At 48.9% G+C, this 12,525-nt stretch overlaps 1 protein-coding gene across 1 annotated transcript in view; it reads right to left on the bottom strand.

Moving 5' to 3' along the window:
* The window catches only part of MSH2 (mutS homolog 2), a 53,997-nt gene extending 41,612 nt beyond the window's left edge, over positions 1 to 12,385 (bottom strand). Inside the window, exons 1-5 of the mRNA XM_004618597.2 lie at positions 12,083 to 12,385; positions 9,905 to 10,059; positions 7,577 to 7,855; positions 4,805 to 4,951; positions 1,034 to 1,183 (exon numbers count right to left, since the gene is read on the bottom strand). Of these exons, the coding sequence (XP_004618654.2) occupies positions 1,034 to 1,183; positions 4,805 to 4,951; positions 7,577 to 7,855; positions 9,905 to 10,059; positions 12,083 to 12,293 (942 nt within the window). The 5' untranslated portion in view covers positions 12,294 to 12,385. The remainder of the gene's footprint in view (positions 1 to 1,033; positions 1,184 to 4,804; positions 4,952 to 7,576; positions 7,856 to 9,904; positions 10,060 to 12,082) is intronic.
* Positions 12,386 to 12,525: the final 140 nt, after the last annotated feature.

The following is a 12,525-nucleotide window of genomic DNA, read 5'->3' as shown; positions in this document are numbered from 1 at the left end:
CAGTGGGGAGGGCACTTGCCTTGAACGCACCAACCCAGGTTCAATCCCCAGCACCCCGTATGGTCCCCCCAGCACCAGCAGGAGTGATCCCCGAGTGCAGGGCCAGCAGTAACCCTTGAGCATCACTAGGTGTGGCCCAAATAGCAAAACAAACAAAAAAAATAATTAGGATGCCATTTTTTGTTGGGTTTAGGTCACACCCAGCTGTGCTCAGGGCTTACTCCAGGCAGTGCTCAGGGGACCCTACGGACCATGGGGAGTGCCGGTATGGAACCCACCAGGCTACGAGCAAGGGACGTGCTCTGCCCTGCCCACTGTTCTCGCTCCAGTCCCTGAGTGTAAATACTCTGTCCTTTAGGTTTCTGGGCCAGACCCAGCTATGCTCAGGGGTCACCACTGGCCATGTGCTCAGGACTCACCCCACGGCAAACACCCACCCGCTGTACTGTCACTCCGGTCCCTGAATATAGCTGTTTCAAACCACTGTTAACAGAGGCTAGAGAGACCCGATGGGTAAATCACCCACCCTGCACGCACCAAGCCCACTGAGACCTGAGCACCACCGGAGCAGCCCCCAGCACTACCAGGTGCGGCAGGAAAACCCAAACCCACCCAGTCCCGCCCCCAAAATTTAAAAACTAAATAAAATTATTGTTAATATACAAAATGTTTAAAGACATGCTATTTCTATCACAGGCAAGCTAGTTTTATTTTAATAAAATATTACTAAATTATAGCAATTCAATACTCTGTCTTTTCTAAATATGTAATTATTTTGTTTTGGAACCACACCCAACTGTGAGCACTCTGCACTCATGAATTACTCCTGGTGGTACTTGGAAGAGCATATGGGACAGAAACCAAGGTAACTGCATACAAGGCAAAGCACCCTGCCCAACATAGCATCTCTCTCTGGCCCTTGAAGTATTTTAAATATTTAAAAATATCTAAGCCCCATAAGGTTCTCACTATCTAGCAAAGGAAATATCATCTTCTAACCATTTGATATTTTCAACGTGTGTGTGTGTGTTACCTGGAAAAGGTTAAGGGCTCTGACTGCTGCAATGTCCAATTTCATATACTGGCCAAAGTCAAAAGTGGTCAGTTCAAACTGCCCGAAGTTTGAGTCATCTGATAGGAGTTCCAAAAACTTGACAACTGCAGACAATGATGAAACTGCAACCTAAAATTAAGAATAAAACAAACGTTAGCCAATTACTAGGACAAATTTTGTTGATAATTATAGATTACATACGCCAAAAAACAGTAACAAGTCTCACAATGGAGACGTTACTGGTGCCCGCTTGAGCAAATCGATGAACAACAGGGCAACAGCACTACAGTGCATTACAGATTATATTCTAGAGAGAGAAACACATTTACAAATAGCAAAGTAAAAGGAACTTTCAGGGACTGGAGTGATAGCACAGTGGGTAGGGTGTTTGCCTTGCACGAGGCGGACCCAAGTTCAATTTCCAGCATCCTATATGGTCCCCCGAGCATCACCAGGAGTGATTCCTAAGTGCATGAGGCAAGAGTAACCCCTGTGCATTGCCAGGTGTGACACGAAAAGAAAAAAAAAAAGGAACTTTCAACACTTTCATTTGTCTTAATTGTTCTTCCCCAGTCTATACCAAGGAAGTCAAACCAAGTTTAAACAAACGCTACAGTTAGAAAATTGGGGCCAGAGCAATAGCACAGCAGACAGGGGTTTGCCTCACACAGGGCCCCTGGCTCCCTCCCCGGCATCCCGTGTGGTCCCCTGAGCACCACTAGGAGTGATTCCCAAGTGCAGAGCCAGGAGTAAGCCTTGAGCACCAACAGGTGTGGTACAAAACAAGCAAAAAAGAAAAAGAGAAAATAGTATTTCAGGGCTGAGGATTTAGAATAGGGTTTGAGTACTCTGTCATCACAAGGCCAAGGACCCAATTGGCTAAATTATCATCTGGAATGGCCCCAGGTGGCAGTTTTCCCCCCACCACTGTAGCACTGTCCTCCCAGTTTGTTCATCAATTTGCTCGAACGGGCACCAATAACGTCTCCACTGTGAGACTTGTTACTGTTTTTGGCTTATTGAATATGCCACAGGTAGCTTGCCAGGCTCTGCCGTGCAGGCGGGATACTCTCGGTAGCTTGCCAGGCTCTCTGAGAGGGACAGAGGAATTGACCCCAGATCGGCCTGTACATGCAAGGTAAATGCCCTACCCGCTGTGCTATCACTCTAGTTCCCCCAACACTATAAAAATATATATATAAAACTAATTCACTGTCACTGTCATCCCATTGCTCATCGATTTGTTCGAGCAGGCACCAATAACATCTCTCATTGAGAGACGTATTGTTACTGTTTTTGGCATGGCTCTGCCATGCGGGCTCCATACTCTCAGTAGCTTGCCAGGCTCTCAGAGAGGGGCGGAGGAACCAAACACGGGTTGGCCTCATGAAAGGTGAAAGCCCAACCGCTGTGCTACCGCTCCAGCCCATAAAACTAATTAAAAATAATTATTTTATTTTGGGGCTGAAGCGATAGCATAGCGGGTAGGGCATCTGCCTTGCACGCAGCTGACCCAGGTTTGATTCCCAGCATCCCATATGGTCCCCTGAACACCGCCAGGAGTAATTCCTGAGTGCAGAGCCAGGAGTGACCCTGGTGCATCGCCGGGTGTAACCCAAAAGAAAATAAATAAATAAATAAACAAGTTATTTTATTTAGAAATTGATCACTTACTATATAATCACTGTATCACTGTTACCCCATTGCTCACTGATTTGCTCAAGCGGGCACCAGTAAGTCTCCATTGTGAGAATTGTTGTTACTGTTTTTAGCATGTCATATACACCACAGGGAGCTTGCCAGGCTCTGCCGTTCAGGCGGGATACTCACGGTAGCTTGCTGGGCTCTCCAGAGGGACAGAGGAATTAAACACGAATTGGCCGCCTACAAGGCAAACGCCCTACCTGCTGTGTTATTGCTCCAGCCCACTATAGAACAGGACTATTACTAGTAAACAGCCAAAAGTAGAAATTACTCAAATGTCCACCAAGAACAAAATGTGTTCTTGGCTTGTCCATGCTATAGGATACCACATGATAATACGGGGCTGGAAGAGAAAGACAATGGGAAGGTGCTGGCCTTGCACACAGCCACCCGGCTTCGACTTCCAGCACCCTGTATGGTCCCGAGACCCCCACGCATTCTGCCTCAGAGTAGAGCCAGGAGTGACCCCTGGCATCACCGAGTGTGCCCTCCCCCCGCAAAAAAAAAAAAAAAAAAAACTCTTAAGCATCTCTAAAAGCTTCTTCAGACTTTCAACAGGTTTGCTGTGATCCATACTGATCTTAGACTTCTGTGGAAGGGAAGGGGGCACCCCCAGTGGTGTAAGGGGACGGAATGCAGAGCAGGAATTAGCTGCACAAAAGGCAAGTGCCTCAACCTCCACATTATCTTCCCAGCCCTACTTGATTTTTTAAATGATTTTTATTAAGTTTCTTAATGCCAGTGTCTGTGACTCCAGGCACCTAAGCAAATACAGAGTAAAAATAAACTGGGGCCGAGAGACCACCAACGGGCAGCACGTGCATGGCACACAGGAAGCCCAGGTTCCATCCACAGCATCAAATATGGCCCTCAGAGCACTTACAGGAATAGCCCCGAGAACTGCTGGGTGTGGCCCCAAATCTCCCCTCACACCCCCAAAAGAGAGGGATCTAAACAGTAAAGCGTACATGAGACCTGGGTTCTATTCCTCGTACCACAGGGGAAAAACTGCAACCACAAAAATCCCACAGGAAGTCAATGTTTAAATGTCCATTTCTGCCTCCGAGCACAGATAACCAACCGATGCCAACTTTTGAGTCACACAATATATTTGTACAATATATATTATACAAATCATAAATATTATACAAATTATATCATATAAATATACGACTGTGTACTGCATATTGCTACATGTGCTTTCACTTTTACTTCTTAATCTAACCATCTTTTAAGTCATGGTACTGCTAACCTTATCTGACAAGGAAAACTGCACCTCCTAAAGGTGAAGCCGTCTAGTTAGGACCTCACAGCTTAGGGGCTGAAATGATAGCAGTGCGGGGACGGCGCCTGCCTTGAACGCAGCTGCCCTACCTGGACCCCCAGCATCCCACAGGGTCCCTATGCCCCCTGGAAGTGATCCCGGAGTGCAGAGCCAGGAGAAAGTCCTGAGCATCACCGGATTTGGTCCAAAGCCCAGGCCCACCCAAAGGAAAAAAGCCCCCACAGGTTGTGCACCATAAACCTTTGATAAACCCCCTATGGCCACTACCCTGTGTACTTGTAGAGATGACAGTAGCCCACCTTTAAAGCCATGAGACTCTCTTTGCCCTGCAGACACACTGACTACATCGAAACAATGTTCTATTATTATACTGTTATATTGTTCTTCATTAATGGCATATTAAAATTTCTCCATTCATTACAAGTTTTCACAAAGTTGCAGCATAGATACAATAAGCTTAATTTCAGTGAGCCATAGTTTTATTTTAGAGATATATGTAAGAGAAGAACTTCTAAGACATGATTTTCATCTAAAAATAAACACACAGGGGCTGGAGTAATAGCACAGCGGGTAGGGTGTTTGCCTTGCACTCGGCCAACCCGGGTTCGATTCCCAGCATCCCATTTGGTCCTCTGAGCACTGCCAGGGGTGATTCCTGAGTGCAGAGCCAGGAGTAACCCCTGTGCATTGCCAGGTGTGACCTAAAAAGCAAAAAATAAAAAATAAAAACAAAAATAAACACACAGTGGCAAACGGCATACCTGATTCTCCATTTCCGGCAGGACAGCACTATTCACCTGCTCTCCTTTCTTGCCTTTCAACAGCCGGTTAAGGTCCTGGTAAATGTCTTTTGTGGAAAAGTCAGTTCTTTTTCTCTCTGTGATCAGAATTCCGCTTCTCTGAATAACCTGTTTTACAAGAACCATTTTAAATTACTGTGGGAGGAGGGGGAATTGAAACTGACAACTACAGAGTGACAGCAGTTTAGTAAGCACTGTAGCACTGTCATCCCGCTGTTCATCAATTTGCTCGAGCGGGCACCAGTAACGTCTCCATTGTGAGACTTGTTAGTTTTTGGCATATCAAATACGCCACAGGGAACTTGCCAGGCTCTGCTGTGCGGGCGGAATACTCTCGGTAGCTTGCCGGACTCTCTGAGAGGGACAAAGGAATCAAACCCAGGTTGGCCGCATGCAAGGCAAACGCCTTACCTGCTGTGCTATTGCTCCACATTAAATTCTTAGACAATGTACAAGACATTTCACCATACGTATAATAAACTCTTAAAATCTACAAGCTAAACTTTTGCATAAATTAAAAATTATGGGGGCTAGGGTGATAACACAGCAGGCATTGCCTTTGCCTTGTATGCGGCTGACCTGGGTTCGAGTCCCAGCATCCCATATGGTCCCCCAAGCACCACCAGGAGTAATTCCTGAGTGCATGAGCCATGAGGAATCCCTGTGCATCGCCAGATGTGACCAAAAAGAAAAAAAATTATCCCTATAGAAAGTCTTTCAAAAATAGCCCCAAGAGCTTAACTCTTAACAGAATACTTCGTTTAAAATTGCTTACACAAGGGGCCGGAGTGATAGTTCAGCGGGTAGAGCGCTTGCCGTGCACGCAGCCCACCTAGGTTAGATCCCCAAGATCCCACCTGGCCCCCTGAGCACCACCAGGAGTGATTTCTAAGTGTCAGAGTGGGTGACCCAAAAACAAAATGAATAAATAAATAGATTAAAATGAAACTGCGTAGGTAGGTGCTAGAGAGGCAGTACAGAGGGTTTGGCGCATGCCTTGCAGGCAGCTGACCCGGGTTCAAGCCCAGGACCCCGCCCATACGTTTTCCAGAGCCCTCCAAGAGTGACTCCTGAGCACAAAATCAGGAAACAGCACTGAGTGAGCACTGTTGGCATGGCCCAAAAACCAAAGTAAAATAAAACTGCGCAGATAATAGCTATGTTAGAAATGTTCACAAGAGCTAGAGAGAGAATTCACCGGGCTGGTACAAGCTTCGCACACCAGAGGCCTGGGATAATGCCAGCATCACATGTCTCTGAGCACTACCTAAGGAGTAGTTCCTGAGCACGCCAGATGGGGCCTAAGACACAAAAACAAAGCATGCCCACCACAGACTTGCTATTCAACTCAGTTTGAGGCCCCACCCCAAAAAGAACCTCTAGGGGATATGCCGTCCCTTAAGAAAAAATAAAGGAGGGCTGGAGAGATAGCACAGCGGGTAGGGAATTTGCCTTGTACATGGCCGACCCAGGTTCAATTCCCAGCATCCCATAAGGTCCCCGAAGCACCGCTGGAAATAATTCCTGAGTGCAGAGCCAGGAGTAACCCCTGAGCATCACTGGGTGTGACCCAAAAACTCAAAAATAAATCAGCATTTTTAAAAATAATTTTTTTAATTAAAAAATATAGGGGGCTGGAGTGATAGCACAGGGGGAAGAACCTTTGCCTTGCACACGGCCGACCCAGGTTCGACTCCCAGCATCCCATGGACCCTAGAGTGCCACAGGGGTAATTCCTGACTGCAGAGCCAGGAATGACCCCTGTGCATCGCCGGGTGTGACCCAAAAGAAAAATTAAAAAAAAAACAAACTACTAATAAATATAGTAAAGGTCCAGGGAGATGGCAGAAGAGCTGGGGGGCATGCCTAACATCCTCCTTACATGCCAGATCCCTGGGTTCAAAACATACTCCTGGGTCTGAGCCAAAATCCAAAAAGAAAATGAGTATTGAATTAACCATACATTCACACAAATGGCGCACTCAGAATTGTGTTACACTATGTGAAATGAGGCTTTGTATATATTCCCAACACTGCCACGGACAAACAAAATAAAAAGAAGAGAGGAAGGGGCCGGAGCATTAATACATCGGTGGGGGGGGTGGGGGAGGGGGACGGTTTGCTGCGGTGCACGGGGCAGACCCGGGTTTGGTCCCCAGCACCCTATATGGTCCTCTGAACCTGTCAGAAGTGATCCCTCAGTGCGGGGGTCATCAGGTGTGGCCCAAAGGGTAAAATAAAATTTACAAACTAAATATAAGGTTCTACTTGAACTATCAAAAATAATTCTGGGGGCTGCGGGGTGGCTGGGAGGGACCCCTCGACAACAGTGGAAGAAAGCGACGTTCGGCAGAGCGCTGGTGTCGGGACACCGTGTTCATGGAGCCCGATCATGAATGGTATTGTCAATCACGGGGCTTCAAACCACAGGAAGTAAATAAAAGCCACCCCAAGAGCCAGAGCCATAGGACAGAGGGAAAGCATTGGCCTTGCACACAGCCAACTTGGGTTTGATCTCCAGCATCCCATATGGCCCCCGAGCACCGCCAGGAGTAAGCCCTGAGTGCAGAGCCAGGAATAACCTCTGAGCATCACTGGGTGTGACCCAAAGGAAAAAAAAAGAAAAAACAAAGTTTCTGTCAGAGACACATACAGAAACTGCTCAGGAAACCCCAAAAGCAGCCTCTCAGGCCTGAGCCCTCAGTGCCACGTCGACCCCTCCCCGCCCCTTACCTGCCGCAGTTTGCCCAGCTCGCCAGCCGCCTCTCCCGAGGGGAGGACGCACTCCTTGGGCCCAATCTGAATCAGCAGTGCCTCCAGGTTGGAGAACTGGTCGTTATCCGAGAACTCGCACAGACCGAGCTTCCTGTCCAGGGCATCCACATAGCCGATCCCCACCTGCCGCTGCCCATCCACAGAGGACATCTTCACACCCACCACGCCGATGGCTGCCGATGGGTCGTTGTTCCCAAACAGGATGTCTTCAAACTGAGAAAGGTTCCCGGGGGACGCCTGAAGAAACAGGGAGTAATATTCAACTGTCTGAGCCGCTCTGAAAGCGGCCTGCAGCGGGACTGCTGGTGGAGAGGAGGTCAGGCTGGCAGTGACGAGACACTGACTGCTTGAGACAACTGCCTGATCAACTTTGTAAACCAGTGTTTTTAATTAAAATTAATTTCTAAGGAAATGTTACCAGCAGACCAGAGTTACCCTCAGCCTTGATGAATTTTTACTGACAAAACACATTCTTCCCCGAAGTGGCTTAGAACATAGATTCCACTGATTATTAACGTTTCTCTAAAATATCTACCCTGCTTCGCTAGTTATTTTCGGGATACTGAGCACATCTGAAAATGACCACATCAGGGCTGGAACAATAATACGGTGGCCAGAGTGCCTGCCTTGCACGCAGCTGATCCGGGTTCGATCTCTGTACCCTAGACAGTCCCCTAGACCTCACCAGGCAGAGCCAGGAGTAAGCACCGTTTGCTGGTGGAAAACCTAATTAAAAATACAGAATAAAAAATAACTTAAAAAAAATATATATATATATATATAAATTGGCCTTATAGAGAAATTAAGACAGTCTCTTAATAAATGAAACAAAGTAACACAATCTCCTGGATTTTTTAGTTTTAGGGCCACACCCAGCAGAGCTTAGGGCTTCCTCCTGGCTCTGTGCACACCCGGTCCTATCTAGGTCTTTGAATACTTGCAGTCAATGAGCCTTTCAAGAGGAAAACACTGGCCACTAAACAACACTCCAGACTGATAAAAACTACAAGCCATTAGAAGGAAGACGGTGCACAACAAATGAGTATAAATGATATACATTTGAGTACTATAAATTTGGGTAACACTCAGAAGCAGTAAAGCCAAACACTTTAATGCTGGCATTCAACTTTATGTAAAAACTACTATTATTTGGTTCAGAAACAGGGGCAGGCTGGAGCGATAGCACAGCGGGTAGGGCATCTTGCACGCAGCTGACCCGGGTTCGATTCCCAGCATCCCATATAGTCCCCTGATGATTCCTGAGTGCAGAGCCAGGAGTAACACCTGTGCATCGCCAGGTGTAACCCAAAAAAGAGAAAGAAAGAAAGAAAGAAAGAAAGAAAGAAAGAAAGAAAGAAAGAAAGAAAGAAAGAAAGAAAGAAAGAAAGAAAGAAAGAAAGAAAGGCAGGCATCTGAGTATAGAAAGAAAGAAAGAAAGAAAGAAAGAAAGAAAGAAAGAAAGAAAGAAAGAAAGAAAGAAAGAAAGGAAAGAAAGAAAGAAAGAAAGAAAGAAAGAAAGAAAGAAAGAAAGAAAGAAAGAAAGAAAGAAAGAAAGAAAGAAAGAAAGAAAGAAAGGCATCTGAGTATTGATACTCAAAATAAAGATCTACTGATCCCAGCTTGGGGGCTTGGTTTGCTTTGCTTTTAGGTCACACCCAGCAGAGCTCAGGGGTTACTCTTGGCTTTATGCTCAGGAATCATTCCTGGAGGTGCTCCGGGGACCATAAGTGATGCTGGGGATTGAACCCAGATCACATGTAAGGCATGCGCCCTCCCTGCCCACGGTACTATCTCTCCAGCCCCACAAGCTAAGAATGATTAAAGTTTCTCAAAGTATTCTACTATCCCAGAATAGACAAAACATTAATATGCAGAATACTCATATTCTTCTACTCTTAAAATTTTATAGAAAGAGGAGCCTGAGCGATAGCACAGCGGGTAGGGTGTTTGCCTTGCATGCGGCCGACCTGGGTTCGATCCCTGACATCCCATATGGTCCCCCAAGCACCGCCAGGAGTAATTCCTGAGTGCAAAGCCAGGAGTAACTCCTGAGCATCGCTGGGTGTGACCCAAAAAGAAAAAAAAAATTTATATAGGGGCTGGAGTGATAGCACAGCGGGTAGGGCGTTTGCCTTGCACGCGGCCGACCCGGGTTCGAATCCCAGCATCCCATATGGTCCCCTGAGCACCGCCAGGGGTGATTCCTGAGTGCATGAGCCAGGAGTGACCCCTGTGCATCGCCGGGTGTGACCCAAAAAGCAAAAAAAAAAAAAAAAAAAAAATTACCTTATACGCCAAATACCAATCATTCTCTTTGGATGCCTTATTTCCAGCTCTATTCTTGAACACTTCAACTCTATACTGACGAACCAGAAGCAGATCCTTCACAAAAGACTCAAAGTTCATCTTACTCAGCACAACACTCTCCAGCGTCTTTGCTCCTAGAGGAAAATATTAAACACGTAAGTTACCAGTTGAGGAGGTGAAGTAGTGAGTGTCCAAGCACCCGACACAGATGCTTCCAAAGTGACGCTGTGCCCTCTGCAATCCACTCAACAGCGCATTCAACAGACAGGTGTGCCAGGCACCTGGTGACTGGGATTCTGGGCAGGGAGACAGTAGGGATTAAAGCACCTGCCTTGAAGGCAGCTGCAGCCACAACACTGGCTTGAATCCAGGCACACTTGCGGTCCAAGCACCACCAGGTGTGGGCCCCTTCCCACCAAAAAAAGGAGCCAAGGAAAATAGTCTAGTGGGTGGGAATATGACGAGCACACAGCCAACCCAGGTTGGATCCCAACACTTCCTATGGTCCACCTTAGGAGTGATCCCTGAGCTCAAGCCAGGGCTGGAATCTCCCCCTCAAAATATGGGAACAATGAGACTGGAGAGATAGTACCAGTACAGTGGGTAGGGTGCTTGCCATGCACACAGCCAACCTGGGTTCAATCCTCAGCATTCCATCAACCCCTACAGTTCCCAGAGCACCACCAGGAGTGATTCCTAAGCACGCAGTCAGGAATAAGTGCTCAGCATGATGGGTGTAGCAAAAAAAAAAAAAAGAAGAAGAAGAAAGAGTGAAGACTGTGTCTGTAAACCCCCTGACACATGCCTTGCTCAACACATCTCTACCTGGTGAAGCAGCATCCTTCGTGGCACCCCATTCCTAAGGGCAGTAGCCCCAGACTTCACAAGGCCCTTCTCCCTGCCCCCAGGAGGTTCTTTCCGTCCCACTCAGCGAACAGGCCTGTACCCATGCCTGGTGAGGCGGCTGCAGCTCTCAGGCAGATGGTGGAGACGGGGTTCGGGAGAACAGAGCTCCCAGCTTACACACTTGACAGTCTGCGAAATTTGCTCCTAAGTGCACGGACACAGAGAGTATCATGCCAAGAGAAATGAGTCAGAAAAGAGGGACAGACAGAATAACTGCACTCATTTGTGGAATATAAAATAACATAATAGGAGACTAACATCCAAGGACAATAGAGACAGGGCCAGGAAGATTGCTCCACGGTGCCTCCTGAGCTGTGGGAGAAGGAAGCTGGGATAGAGAAGGGATCACTAAGTCAATGATGGTTGGAGGGACAGCTTGGGATGGGAGATGTGTGCTGAAAGTAGACCAAGGACCAAACATGATGCCTCCTCAGTATCTGTATTGCAAACCATAATGCCCCAAAGTAAAGAGAGTAAGAAGGAAGGTGCCCACCACAAAGGAAGGGGGTGGGCTGGGGTGGGGGTGGCAGGAGGGCCCCAGGTATTCGATATGCCAGAAACAGTAGCAACAAGTCTCACAATGGAGACGTTACTGGTGCCCGCTCCAGCAAATCGATGAGCAACAGGATGACAGTGACAACGATAGTGATAGTTAAAAAAAAAAAAAGGCATATACAAATGATGTAAGTTTTCAACTGAAAAAGTAAATTTCAAAAAATCAACACTTTATGGGGCTGGAGCAATAGCACAGCGGGTAGGGCATTTGCCTTGCACCCAGCCGACCAGCATTCAATTCCCAGCATCCCATATGGTCCCCCGAGCACCGCCAGTAGTAATTCCTGAGCACAGAGTCAGGAGTAACCCCTGTGCATTGCCGAGTGTGACCCAAAAAGCAAAAAATAAAAAAATCAACACTAACAGTCTATAAACTAGCCCAAGAACACCTTCGGCTAAAAAGTGTGGCTGCTAGGTCTCCAGCTCGCCTCGGAGCCCGAATACAGCAGCCTACATCCGAGTCTGGCTCGCTGAGACGGCCCGGGCTGGTGGGGGGGGGAGGGGACGCGGCGGGGGGCGCGGGGGCGGGCGCGGCGGGACCGCGGAGGCGGCGGGGGCGGTGGGGGCGCTAGCGCAGCGGGGTCGCGGACGTGGCGGCGGCGGGGGCGCGGAAGCGGCGCCCCACGCGGCCCGACCCCGCGGCCCCGGGGCTCCCCGGCAGGCTGCGGCGGTGAGCGGGCCGCCCCCCACCCCTACCTGCCGGGCCCAGGTACTTGAGCACGCCCTGCGTCCTGAACACCTCGCGGGCGGCCAGCAGCGCGTCCTCGCCGTGCGCCGTGTAGAAGTCGCCGCGGTCGAACAGGCGCACCGTGGTGGCGGGCTTCTCGGCCATGCTCTGGAAGAAGCGCACGAAGCCCAGCTCGGCCGCGCCCTCCAGCTGCAGCGTGTCCTTGGGCTGCACTGCCATGGCCGGGGGTCCTCCGGGCGCCGGGCCCGCAACGCAGCGCGACCCGACACCCAGCAGCCGCTTTCCCGCCGCCGCGGCCGCACCCCCGGGCAGCCGCCGACCTCGCAGAAACACCCAATCAGCGCCCGGCTCCGGACCCCGGTGGGCGGGCATCCGCCCCGGCAGCCAATCGGACGCAGACGTGACCCGGCTGCCCGCGCACGCCGCTGGCGCCCCCGACTGCGCATGCTCC

The sequence above is a fragment of the Sorex araneus genome, chromosome X (assembly GCF_027595985.1).
Source record: "Sorex araneus isolate mSorAra2 chromosome X, mSorAra2.pri, whole genome shotgun sequence".
Taxonomy (NCBI): Eukaryota; Metazoa; Chordata; class Mammalia; order Eulipotyphla; family Soricidae; genus Sorex; species Sorex araneus.
The sequence above is the reverse complement of the archived record's forward strand: the minus strand, read 5'-3'. Positions and strand labels throughout refer to the sequence as shown.